We start from the raw sequence: 13502 nt of genomic DNA on the forward strand, positions 1-13502 counted from the left end.
ATTTTTCCCATCTGCTGAGCTGGAGGATGGGAGACACGTGCCTTCCCCCCACCCCCTCCCCCATCCCAGCAGGAAACGGAACCACAATGTAAGGAGTCATCCAGCCATATGGAGGAGGGGGTGGACTCCACTTGGATAGTGCCATTGAGCGAGCAAATATTGACTGTAGTTAAGAATCAAAGAAGAAGGATGGGTGGCCCGGAAGTGGAGATGAGGAGGGAAGAATTGCTAGAATGTCTTCAGTAAACTCTTAAAGACATTCCTCCCAGGCTGGAAATGATCCACCCTGCGTCCCCCACTCAGGCCCATGCTACCTCTTCCTGCAGCAGTGAGCGTGAGGGGCAGACAGACAAAGTGTAAGCTGGCTTGCAGGGGCAAGGAGATGGTGGCATCATTGCTTAGGGGTCTGGCCACAAGACCTGGGTTCAAGTGCTGCTTAGATCACCAGTGAAAATTATCTCACTAGCAAAATCACTAGCAACAGGTCACGGTCATGATATTAGGATCCAAACTCCCACAGCATCTGGACCTGGATCAAATCTCCCTGGAGTTCAGCTGTGCAGGGTTACTGGTGGGGGGCCCATTTCTAAAAGCACTGTGCAGTTTGGCAAACTGCACACAGGGCCGGCTTTAGGAAGTGCAGGGCCAAATTCGAACAGTTTTGACGGGGCCCCGGCAAGGATGACTATAAAGTAAAAACAAAAACAAAAAAAAACACGTGGGGCTTGTACTCACTGGGCGGCGCTCCGGGTCTTCGGCGGCGGGTCCTTCACTCGCTCCAGATCTTCGGTGGCACTGCAGGACCCGCCGCCAAAGTGCTGCCGAAGACCCAGAGCAAGCGAAGGACCCACCGCCGAAGACCCGGAGCGCCGCCAGGTGAGTAAAAATTAAAAAGGCGCCTCTAGCCAGGGAAGAGATTCTCACTGGGTGCGGGGCCCCCTTAGGCACGGGGCCCGTATTCTGGGAGGGCTTTTTAAATCTTTTTCCTCTGAAGCATCAGGGGTGGCCACGGCTGGGGATGGGATATTGGACAGGATGGGACAGGGCTCTGAGTGGGCACTGAGCATTCTCTCTCTCTCAGGTGCATGGCTGACTAGTTTCTGCTCACATGCGCAGCGTCTAACCCAACGAGCTTGGAGGGGGGTGGGGAGGAGGGGTTCACCTTCCCCTGCAGTATGGGGTGCAGGTCACTTGTCAGGATTATGTCAATTATTTCCCAGCCATTACGGGGCCTCAGGCCTGCTGCACCTCGGTCCCTCCTAGTCTCTGCCTGTGGCACATAAGAATCTAGTCTCCTGCAGGTTGTAATACTTGGTCTCATTTTGGTCCTGGGTTTAGTGTGCAGGGGCTGGTGGCCTGTGATATAAAGGAGGTCAGGCTAGAGGATCTGGTCTTAAATTTGATGATACTATAAAAGTCACTTGGCAGGTCTGGGTGGGCCTGCTTTCCCCACCCCCACCCACCCCCGGCACAGCATGTACTCCTTGTTTCTAGACAGGAAATTAGTTTTCCCCTCGTGAAAATTTTCAATAAAACCGGAAATCATCAATATTTTTGTCAAAATTCTCTGACTTTTTGGGGGGGGCGGGGGGAAGGGGGAAATTGTACATGGAGAAATGTTTCCATTTTCTCCCAACCAAAAGCAGCCATTTTTCAGTTTTCAACCCAAAACTGTTCCAGTTGCTGGAATTTCAAGGCATACATTTCCATTTTTATCAAGAAGCCATTTTTGTTGAAAAAAAATTGTTTTGGTGGAAAATTGTTAACCAGCTCTCTATACTTCAGGTGTAATGGCCAGGGGACATCCCTTTGGCCATTACACTTCAGACCAGTCAAAGGGGAAGAAAAAACCAGCCTAGGTCTTGCTGGAGATCTAGCGCGTGTTGAGAGGACCCTATGGGAATAGGTGGTCAGACACCCTGCCCAGACAGAGTGTCATTCATGTGACATCTGTTCCATGTCTTGATCCTCCCGTAAGCTGCTGAGCACTCTGGCCCAGCAAAGCACTTCAGCGTGTGCCTGTCTCATCAACTAGGCACATGCTCAAATTTCAGGTCATGTTTAAGCACCTTGGACCAGAGCTCAGTGGACCTTGCAGAACTAGCCTATAGAGAGCGTGTTAAATAAACAGAACCACAGTCGGAAATGAGCATCTCCAAAGACTGCCACATCTGGGATGTTATCAGAAGCCAGGGATGTTACAGAGACGTGTTAACGATCAAGAGTTTGGCGCTCGCCTTGAGCAACTAAGATACCAACTCACCTGTCAAAGAGAGGCTTTTCTCCACAATCAAATGAATCCTGCAGGTCCTTGACAAGGTTGGCTTGACCAGGCATGCGAAAGAGCCCTTCTTCGGTGAGGCCTCGCTCCCGGATAAAATCCACACATTGCTCCACCAGCAGTGGGGCCAGACGCAGGCCATACTTCCGCTCGTACTGCACCGTATCTTCCAATCGCTGCCCAAAGATCCCTGCCAATGAGAGACGCACCCTGGCATTAGTTTTTATTCGCCACAAGCCAGTGGATGGGATGGGGTCAGGGTGGGAGTTATATTTAACATGAAGGGAGCAAAATTGGAACATGAATCCAGTTATTACCAGGATCAGCAAAAAATCAACAAGGAAAAATTACAAACTCATAATTTTCTTCTACTTAGAATGAAAAAATGGGGCCAAATTCTGCCCTGACTTATGCAACCAGAGCTTCCACTGAGGTCATTGGCAGGTGCCCAACTAAGGGCAAAAATTTTCCTCCCAAGAAAGGTATAAAAGAATTCAACATTGGTTTTGATGACTTGCAGCTGTTCTCCATCTTTATGGTAGACCGTGTGATTGTGTTGACGCAGCGCCTTTGATCCAAAGGATAACAAAGCCCCATTTTAAAGTGGATGCACTGACTTGGCACATCAGAATCTACCGCTGGAGCACACCCACCTCTGGGAAGGGACACAGCTGCTATTTAACAGCTCACAGCAACCCAGCCTAACGGCTAGGAAAAGAAATGATGCTTGGGACAGGAAGTGAAGACTAATGTCCCCCACTGACACTGCCAGGGGAGCGGTAAGCAGGCAGGATGTAATAACCCACGCCGGACCCATCCACAGACCCAGGAATTAGTGGTAATACACTCACTGCTGTGAAAGATCCTTCCTGACCGGGGCCTTTACTTTTACATTTCATTTTCAACCATCTCAGCTAACTAATCAGTCTCCTTTGCGGCCTTCATGGGGATTATTTACCATGTATTTGCAGTAGCACCTCAGGCCACCACCCAGCTTGGGCACCAGGGTGCTAAGTACTGACCAAACATATAGCAAGTGACAGTCCCGCACTGCGCTGTACAGTAATTAATGCACGTGCTGTATAAATGGAGTCATGTTTTCTCGAGAGAAAATTCCTAGTGTAATATCTGTGCAGATCAAATCTTCCAACCCAAAGAACATGGAAGGGGGCTCTGGGGGTGCAGGCCACGAAAGCACTGAATGCCATGGAGAAATGCTGCCTCTTCATGGACCTGTTCCACCGCACACACACTGAAAATTAACTGAAACACTCCATCATAAACACAATTAAGCTGCCTTCCTAGAAGAAACAGCTACCCACACTATTCAATCATGAGCACCTTTACTTACCACACATTGGATGCACCCTAATGCACCGTAAATACAGTATGCTCCTGTATGGTCATGTGTAAATGTAAGCCACACCTGCACCATGTATGTAACTCACGCCATGTGGCACTCTGTCTCCCTCTAGTGGTGGCTGGGCCTGCTATAGCCTGAGCTAACAGAGCATGATTCCTTAGCTCAGATACTACAGCCTCATGCTTTTAGATTCAAAGATCCCAGGGTCAATCCCCACTGCTAGGGCCCCATCCAGCTGCGTGGCCTAACATATGCATTCTGAACCCTTAGTTCTGCTGCTCAAGATGTGGCCGTGGGGGCGTAGGAGAAGCAGCATTCAAGCAATTGACCCTGCTCAGAACAGAGATTTCAGATAAAGGGTATAATCCCCAAATCTATTCAATTTCAGATGCAACCAAACCATGGCACATATGCAGCCTGATCCCAAGCCCATTGATGTCAATAGACTTTCCACTGTACCCATAATTAATCTTATGGCTCTGAAGATACAACAACATACAGAACACGGTTCATACTGTACTCAGAGCCAATTTCCTAGGAATAATGTCAGGTATGTTCTGTGCATAAGAGTATAATATGCCAGATAGTCAGCATTGTTAGATTATGAGATGTTTTGTTGTTTTTAACACCCCACTTACTATCCCAATATTAACCACAGGACTTCATGTTCCTTGTTTATTTTACTAATGCTTTCATGGTAGGTGCAGGACTCCTAGCAGGAAGTTTTCCCAACCACCATTCACTGTCTTTCAATGGAGCAGCCATACTAGATCAGATATATGAGCCATATTTGGCCCAATCCTGTACACTCCTTGCTGAGATTCTTCCCACTGACTTCAAGGAAGATATGCCTGAATAGTGTGCAGGATTGGGCCCTCTAGTCCAGGATGTTGTCTCTGCTCGTGATCAGTAGTTGAGGCTTCAGAATAAGGGTTAACCTCTCCCAGTAATATACCTAATTGTGCATTACTATGTCATGGTTGGTGTGCAGGAAGGAACTCCCCTGCTGACACCAACTAGTGATCAGTTTACTGAAGAATGGGGATCGATCACCTTTGTCAATCTAATCCTAGCCAGTGTCCATGCTAATTTAAATTCTTATTTATATCAGTGTCTAATCCACTTGTGAAGCTTAGCTGAGCTATACGTCTCAATAATATCCCAGGGCAGGGAGTTCCACAGGTTAACAATAAGTTCTGTAAAAATGAATCTCTCTTTTTTTTTTTTTAGCTGTTGCTTTTTAAACTAATCAAGTAGCCTGCCCCCTTGTTCTTGTGTTATGGCTCAGGGTAAACAGAAGTGCCTGTTCTATGACACTCAGCATTGTATGTGGTTCTAGAAGAGGTCTTCTTTCAAAAACCAAAAACAATGTTTTTAAGTGAATGTTGTGATGGACTGACAGCTCTGGTGTCCAGAGTCCCCACAGCACCTGACACTTTTAGCATGGGCAGTAGCAAAACATGCTTCTCTACACTATCCTATAGCCACAGCTCAACCCCCCACTCTCCAGGTGAGAGGGCATGTCTGCATAGCCCCATACAGTCTTGACTTCCCTGCTGAGGCTGCCAACAAGCAGGGTGAATTTGGCCTCTCTCAGGAAGGTAGGTTTTGTCTACACACAAATGGACACTGAAGGGGAATCTCCAGTTACTGGAGCTCCCCAATAATAAGGCTGCTCACTAGCTATGAACAGAGGAGCAGAGACATTTACTCTGCTAGACTCTGTCCCCCGGTCTTTGCAGTTCCCTTCACAGCCTCTGTTTATTTTCCACTCTGCCTGCTCTCTGAGCCAGTTTCCAGGCTTCCTTTCCTAGTACTACCTGGTTTTGAGTTGAACTTTTGATCCCAGCTGAGTGGGTTCAAAATCACCCCAGACCATTCCCCCTCTTCCTTAACCATTTCTGGTTTTTGCCAGATTCCAGGCAGCAGCTGGGAGATGAAAGGCTCCATCTCCCATTATCTCCCACAAGCACACCTCTTCCTCTTGGAACGGAGGATCTTGTGTGACAATCGCTTTCTTCTGGGAAAGGATCCACATTCACAGGATGCTCAAGCTATGCGAGACTTCGGAGGAGGCAGTGTCACACAGGGACAGCTTTAGGAGGTGTGGGGCCCAATTCGAACAGTTTCGATGGGATGGGCAGGGATGACTAAAAAAAAAAAAAAAACCCATGTAAAAAAAAAAAAACCACCTGGGTCTTGTACTCACCGGGCAGTGCTCCAAGTCTTTGGCGGCGGGTCCTTCATTCACTCCAGGTCTTCAGCGGCACTGAAGGTCCCACCGCCGAAGTGCCGCCGAAGACCCAGAGCAAGTGAAGGACCCACCACCAAAGTGCCGCTGAAGACCCGCAGCACTGCCAGGTGAGTAAAAATTAAAAAGGCTCCTCTAGCCAGGGAAGGGATTCTCACTGGGTGCGGGGTCCTCTTAGGCACGGGGCCCGATTCGGGGGAATTGGTGAAATAGGCCTAAAGCCGGCCCTGGTGTCACAGGACGGCAGTCTTCCTGCCAGGGAGCTCCAGCCTCTATCAGAAATCAGACTGTCTTCTACCACCAGCCCTGTCTTCCCAAATCTCTCCCCTCCCCATCCCCATACCTACACATTCTTCTCCCTCCTCCCTGCCTGTCCCCCTCCCCCCACATAACTTGCCAGTGATTTTCAGGGCCTTTTCTCTTTCTGGCTACATGCATGGGGCTGGGAGGAAGAAAAGAGGCAATATGGACACTGCTGGGAAGGAGGTGAGGATTCGGCCACTCTTGGGCGGAGTGGATGGGATTAAAGCTACTTTATTGCTGCTCCAGAGCAGACTGGAGGCCTCTCCCCTGCCCCAAACACATATACACAATGTTGCACTATGCTCTGCCCCTAATGGCTAGACCATACAGCAGTTCAGGGGTCTGCTACTGACCTCCAGTTAACACCCCCAGGCAGTGCTGGCTGGAGCTTTCAGATCCGGAGCCCGAGCATGGGATTCCACACCACCGGAGGCGGAGGGTACAGAGCGAGGTGCTACTGTACTGTCTTTGAATTGGTCTCCCTTCTGCATCTCCTAACTCATCCAGCCCTGCCCAACAAGGGCTTGTGAAAAGGAGGCAGCCACATGGTCCCGTTGCCTCCCCCACCCCAAGGCTGGATTGGCTTTGTCCTAGCTTTGAAACAAAAAGCAAACTAGGAGCCAATTCCACACAGCTCAATCCGTTGGCTCCTGGAGGCTCAGGCCTGTTTTTAATCACCGGTGCCTGCGGCTCCCGCTGAATTTGGCAGCGCTTTGCTCTCAGTCTTTGATCATCCGGTTGAAAGACGTTACTGCCCTGCGCTGCTCTCTCTTCCCATCCCAGCAGATGTGGGAGCCAATGCCACTCAGCCTATAGACCCGCCAGCCAAGGTTAGACTAGAAATCAGGCCCAAAGCTATTGGCACCCAAACAGTTAACTCCTCTTGTCCTATCCTTATCTAGCGTCAGGCGTTTTGTTTGGTTTCAAAGCAGTAAAAGAACATGCCTGGGACCACATCTTTAATCTCTGGAAGATCCAATAGATACCAGACAAATGGGTTAGAACAATTGGGGGGGGGGGAGTTCCAACAAGCTGCCTCTGTTCTTTAAAAAGAGTTAGGTGGATCTCTGTAGAAAACCAAGCCAGCAAGGATGCACTGACTCACAGACTGGCTTTCTGTCCCTGTCTAAAGAGCTCACCCCCCAGCTCCAGGCATACAGTGCCTATGCATTCAAACATGCTGTTCAGACATGTAGTGGGCAGGAAATATATCCTCCTCCTGGTTTCATTCTTCTCCATCCCCACTAAACTACAGAGAGAAACAAGAAAGGCAGATCTTGGTTCCCTTTAGCTCTGATCGCTGCTCCAGGAGAACACAACACTCAGCATACGCTCAGAGTGGAAAGATCAAAGCAGATGTGTGTAACTAACATACATGTGTGTTGTTACACACACAGGGAGACAGATTCAGGCACACATGCTCACCCTTGCATGCACATACATTCTCACCACGGACATGTATACTCACACACAGCTGTCAGCCTCAGACATACATGACCACAAACCCATGGAGACCCAAGAGCTTGCACAGGGTTACATATATGCTAACCAACATATGGACATCTGCTCTATCTATCTCATACACTCCTCTCCCACCCCATCTGTCACTCTCACATACACAAAATCATGGATGGGCACAGGGTCAGTCACACACACACACCCCTCATTTCCACACACCATCATGCATGCTCACCTCCACGCATGTGGACACATGAACACACATTCACCATCATGCACAGACAGACTCGTTTTCCTCACTTGTGTACATCAACAGACACCCTCCAGTGCACATCATTAGTATTTCAGTAGCAGCTACAGGCCCAATTGTGCAAGGACACACATGCACACACAAAGGAAGTTCCTGCTCCTAAGAGCTTATGCTCTTAGGAGAAAGGACACGACTATCAGGACTGGAGGAACAGAGAGATTATCAGACGTGCCCAAGGTCAAACAGGGAATCCCTGGTGGAGCTGGGAACTGAACTCTGATCTCCTTAGTTCTAGTCCCTTCAACAAAAGACCATCCTTCATACGTGTTAAGACATGTTCACTCATGCATATACGTACGTACACACACACACGCACACACACACACACAAATTCAGCTGCAAAAAACTCCCCCGAAAACCTCCTTAGCAGTTAGCTTTGGGTCTGGGGGGTGAAGACAGCATTTCTGGCCCTAGACCATACCCTCCTCACTGTTTTACCTCTGTAAAGACTGAAGGCATATTTAGCCTGTGTCTGAGCTTACCCAAGTATTAATGCAAAGATCTGCGTTTCCTCTAGCAAAAGGAAACCATAACAACAGGAAGCTCTGGAAAACTGTTGCGTACCTCTGGTTCTTGTGCAGCACTCAGCTACATGGCAGGCACTGAGCTTCAAGCAGAAGCCAGGCAGCGTCAGACAGCAGGAGCGGCAGAGAAAGAAAGTCCTGACTTCAGGCATCAGACACATTCTGAGTCCCAGCACTGGCAGCCTTCCATGCACCCAACGCTGAAGAGCAGAGAGCAGCCGGTCTGCCCTGGGAGATAATCTCAGCAGCACATCTGGTCTCAGCTCCACGACTCGGCATTAATTATGACTTGTGCAGAAAGCATTTGAAATATCCAATGAGATGCTGAGCTAGCCAGCAACCTCAGCAAGTGGAAAGAGAGAGACAGACAGGCAGGTAGGATCTTGCTCACCCTCCATGCTGCAGCCTGTGTAAACACCTAAGTATGGGTCGCAAGTTTTAACAAAGGCATCCCCTATAGGCTGTGTAATATATTCATGCTCTAATTGCTTGTCAGATCTATTCCTGATAGCCAGGAGAACTCAGCAACAGTTGCTGTCTGCATGCTATACTCTTGGTCCCTTCATGCTATAAGCTGCCCCACAGACAGTCCGTTGCCCCCACCTGACATTTTGATTGAATCCCAAGTGCTAGACGTCAGACATGCATCCCTCCCAACCTGAGTCAGTCACGGGACATCCACTCAGCTCCAGGTTAATTTGTAGCTTCTCACATGGTAGAGTCTGAGCAGCAGGCCCAGCCATAGCCTTATTTGCTTTAGCCATCCCCACAGAAGCTACCCAATGTTACTGCGAAGCACTGAGCAGGATAGTCAACAGGACAGAACCAACTAAGGGGCCCAGCCATGTGGGGAAGGGAGGGGTTTGCAAATGTGAAGGCAAACACCAGGTATTGAACCAGCAACCTCCAGGGCTGGAGGCAGAAGTCACTGCAGCTTGAGCCCAGAGATCCACCCACCCTCTAAATCAAGCACAGCAGGAGAATGTGTAACACACTGAACAGTGGGTTCCACAGAGCTTGGACACAATACAAATAGCTTTACTTCACTCCATTTAAAAAAAATGAATCATAGGACTGCAGATCAGTGACCCATAACCCACCGGCACCATCGCCCCAAACTCCCATGGGTGCAGCTGCCTATTTGCTTCTGGCTATCTGGGGTCAAAATACCGCATATAAAGTCATTCATATAGCTTACGTCATCTGAACTGAGGAGTCTAATGGTTCCAGCTGTTGCCTGCTGGAGACCACCCTACACTTCAAGGTACAGTACAGGGGCATAGGAACAGCAAGACAATGTCATATTGCAGTTATCTCTGCCACAGTTACCATCTGATCTCCATTGGGTGGCCCACGTGAAGTAGGTCTCAGTCTAATTCATAAGGACAGAGCGCATGCTGAATACAGCATTCCCAGTCCAAAGCACTCAGAAATCGTGAATCAAAGGCCAAACTGCCATGAGATTGGCTTAAAAAATCATGAGATTTTTCTTTTAATTTGCCTTCTGGGTTTTGAGACACTAGGCTGGATGTGGATCACACTTCCAAGCTTTTCTGGGCCACCACAAGGGCAAGAAACACTTTTAAATCAAAATGAAAGCTCCAGTCCCAGTCCCAGGAGCTGTGGATTGATGAAGGACACCCAATATTGCTAGAATCATGAGAAGGATTTGAGAGTTGGTGTGAATGGGTTCTCCCTTCAGCTCCTGGAACCCCTGGCTGGCAGGACTTCTTTGGGAATCGAGCAGACACACACAGTCCACCAGGATACCAACTCTTTATTACTGCTTATGCTCCAGGTACATCATAACATAGCAGCAGTTGTATGGAGTCCCCTTCCTGACCCCTGGCTCAGCCTTTCATTCTGCTTGCTTTCTTCTCAGAGCTATCCAGTTACCTCATTAGCTCATCAGGCTCCCTACAGGTGCAAGTGTTCCCTTCCACCCTTCCAAGCTCAAACTAACCAAGTCCCTCCTGCTCTAACTACAGCCAGAGCCCTTTGTGTTTTCAGTGACCAGGGTACTGTCTTCCAAAGGGCTCATTTATAGCTGCTAACAGCAGCATACCTCTGCGGGCAACACTGCATACAAATTGCCATCACAACTGTCACTAGGTGCTCCAATGGAGACTGACCACCTCTCCTCCCAAGGGAATGGGGTTGCTGGGGGGATGTGTATGCTGCCACTACCTGAGCTGCTTTTGTTCTGTTGCTAGAGTCTTGATCTCCAGGGCTATGTGGCAAGAATACCCACTATGGATGTTCTGCTGGGGAACTGAGCCGTTTGGGTCTCCGATACCCCAGCTTCGGCACAATGTGCGGCTGGGGGTGGAGTCTCCTGGTATGCGCTCACGAGCAGTTAGTCCATAGGGGCTAGAGCTGTGGGAAAGGGACCTGGCTGCACATGTCTTTACAAGCCTTCAGACTCAACCCAGGCTTGCTGGGAAGTTCACTCAGGCTCATAAACCCCCCCCCAAAAACCTGGGCAGGTTTCTAGCTTGGCATCTGCCACAGGCCAAATTCAACCCTGAAACCGACAGCAGAACTCAGGGACGGTGAGCCCCCAGGAACTGCCATAAGGTTGCACTCCAACCCCCTGTGTGAATGGACCTGCCTGCCTTCACACAGCTCCCCAGGGGGATGCAGGTAGACTGATTCTGGGCCCAAGCAGCTATAGTTAGGGCTGTAAGATCCTGGGGTTTGGTTTGCTTCTTTTTAGAGCACAGGTGGGCAAACTACGTCCTGTGGGCCACATCCAGCCTGTGCGACCGTCCTGCCTGGCCCCCAAGCCCCCGGCCCTCCTCTGCTGTCCCCCCTCCCCCGTGGCCTCAGCTCACTCCCTCCGCCACCAGCGCAATGCTCTGGGCAGCGGGGCTGCGAGCTCCTGGGGCAGCGCAGCTGCAGAGCCCGGCCTGACCTGGTGCTCTGTGCTGCATGGTGGTGGCGTGGCTCGGCTCCAGCCGGGCGGCGCAGCTGTAGCGCCGCCAGCCACTGGTGCTCCAGGCAGTGCGGTAAGGGGGTGTTGGATGGAGAGCAGGGGAGTGTGGGGTGGTGGTCAGGGCGTGGGGGTGTGGATAGGGGTCGAATGGGGGCAGGGGTCCCCAGGGGGGGCAGTCAGGAAGGAGGGGGGGTTTGATGGGGCGGCAGGGGGCAGTCAGGGGCAGTCAGGGGACAGGGAGAAGGGGTGGTGGATGGGGCAAGGGTCCCGGGGGGGGCGTCAGGAATGAGAGGAGGGGTTGGATGGGGTGGTGGAGGTCCGGGGTGGGTCAGGGGACAGGGAGCGAGAGTGTGTGGATGGGGTGGGGGTCCTAAAGTGACCATCAGGGAACAGAGGGGATTGGATGGGGGCAGGAGTCCCGGGGGGGCAGATAGGAGGTGGGGGCTGGGCCACGACCCTCTCCCCTAACCGGCCCTCCATACAATTTACGAAACCCGATGCAGCCCTCAGGCCAAAAAGTTTGCCTGCCCCTGTTTTAGAGGTAGGGACCAGTCTTAAAGTTTTAATCCAGATCTGACCTCTCTCAAAGTTTGGGCACATTCAGATCCAGGATTTTCACTTCAGGCCCATCTCTTATCCCAGCCAAACTCAAGTGGATGGGTCACTTCCTTATGCCAACAGAAAGCTGGCAGTCAAATAATTAAGGACGATTAGTCATACTGCTAAACTCAGCAGAAAATCATCTAGCAATCCTCCTTCCCTGGGCACAGAACAATTCCCTTCTATTCCCTGCTCTCCCAGATGTTTGGGACAGATCCTCTTAACAAAACTCCACCCTGCCTTGGGCTAGTATTCTGGACCAGGGAGCCATTTACTGGTGTCTGAATGAAAATCAAAGCCTCAGAGTAAAGAGTCCTCTGCATGCTGACTGAAATAACCAGATCACACTGATTTTCACCTGTGTCAACCAGACCTGAATTTAGGACAAACATGAGACACGGCACAAGCATTGAAAGGTTATTAAACATCACTGCTCATCTTCCCTTAGCAGTGGGAGAGACTCAACTAATCCTGTCTAAACAGTTTTTCCATCTCTCTGAAGTATGACGGGAAGAAGCCTCATTAAACAGCGCAGTAAATGACACTGCAGCGGACTCTGCACGGCTTATTCTATGAACTGAGCTTATAACTGTTTGCACGGAGAAAACAAAAAGATGATAAACAGCCCTAAGCATTGCTTAGCCACAACATCCAGAGTGCCGCGCCAAAACTAGCCACTTATTAGTCTGCTTCTCTCTAAACAACGACAAGAAGAAATATTTGGAGAATGAAATGTCGAGAGCAACATAAAAATACCTTTCACATTAACAGGCAGCGATCTGATTTGAGCAAATATCCCTTGGAAAACTTGATTCTCCACACAATGCTATAACAACATGGGGAAACATACATTTGGTAAAGGGCTCTTCAGTCTAGCAGGCAAAGGTTTAACACGACACAATGGCTGGAAGTTGAAGTTGGACATATTCAGACTGGGGATAATCATACTGACCTCCTTTGTAACTTGCTTTGTGATCTGGGGATGAAAAGCAATAGATAAGAGCTAGGGAATATTATTTATTCAGACCAGTGATATGTAGATCACTTCACATATCAATCAAAACCAGTGCCCCCAAGCCTTGCCAGAGCCCCAGACCTCAGCAGCTTAGGTACCTGGGAAATGAATGGAGTGATCATTGGAGTGCTTCTCCAAACCAAACCTCAGGAGTGTCTGGCTCTGCTGGTAGCACGCCCCCATAAACCTCTCATGAGTCATTGCTGAGTCAATTTCACATTCATCCTTTCACTTTGCTACATCCTTCAGGCTCAGCAAGAGAATCCAATCTATTTGCTAATTCTCATGCATGGTCTTATCTTTTACATCTAAATTTAAGTTGCAACGAACACAAAGCATAACTGAACAACCAAAACCTCCGTCCTTATATGTGAAGGGTGAGTTTAGGGTTAAAAAAATCTAGCATAACCATGACATGCAATGCAGTAACCTACTCTTCCCAGCTATGGAGCTGTTTGTGCT

The 13502-nt window shown here is 49.5% G+C and overlaps 1 protein-coding gene across 7 annotated transcripts in view; it reads right to left on the bottom strand.

Moving 5' to 3' along the window:
• ARHGAP22 (Rho GTPase activating protein 22) overlaps positions 1-13502 on the bottom strand; it is a 282538-nt gene that overhangs the window by 39750 nt on the left and 229286 nt on the right. For all 7 annotated transcript variants that reach the window (XM_045025804.1, XM_045025803.1, XM_045025805.1 and 4 more), the window contains one exon: positions 2264-2471. In XM_045025804.1, the coding sequence (XP_044881739.1) occupies positions 2264-2471 (208 nt within the window). The remainder of the gene's footprint in view (positions 1-2263; positions 2472-13502) is intronic.

Source organism: Mauremys mutica, chromosome 7 (assembly GCF_020497125.1).
Source record: "Mauremys mutica isolate MM-2020 ecotype Southern chromosome 7, ASM2049712v1, whole genome shotgun sequence".
In the NCBI taxonomy this organism is placed as follows: domain Eukaryota; kingdom Metazoa; phylum Chordata; order Testudines; family Geoemydidae; genus Mauremys; species Mauremys mutica.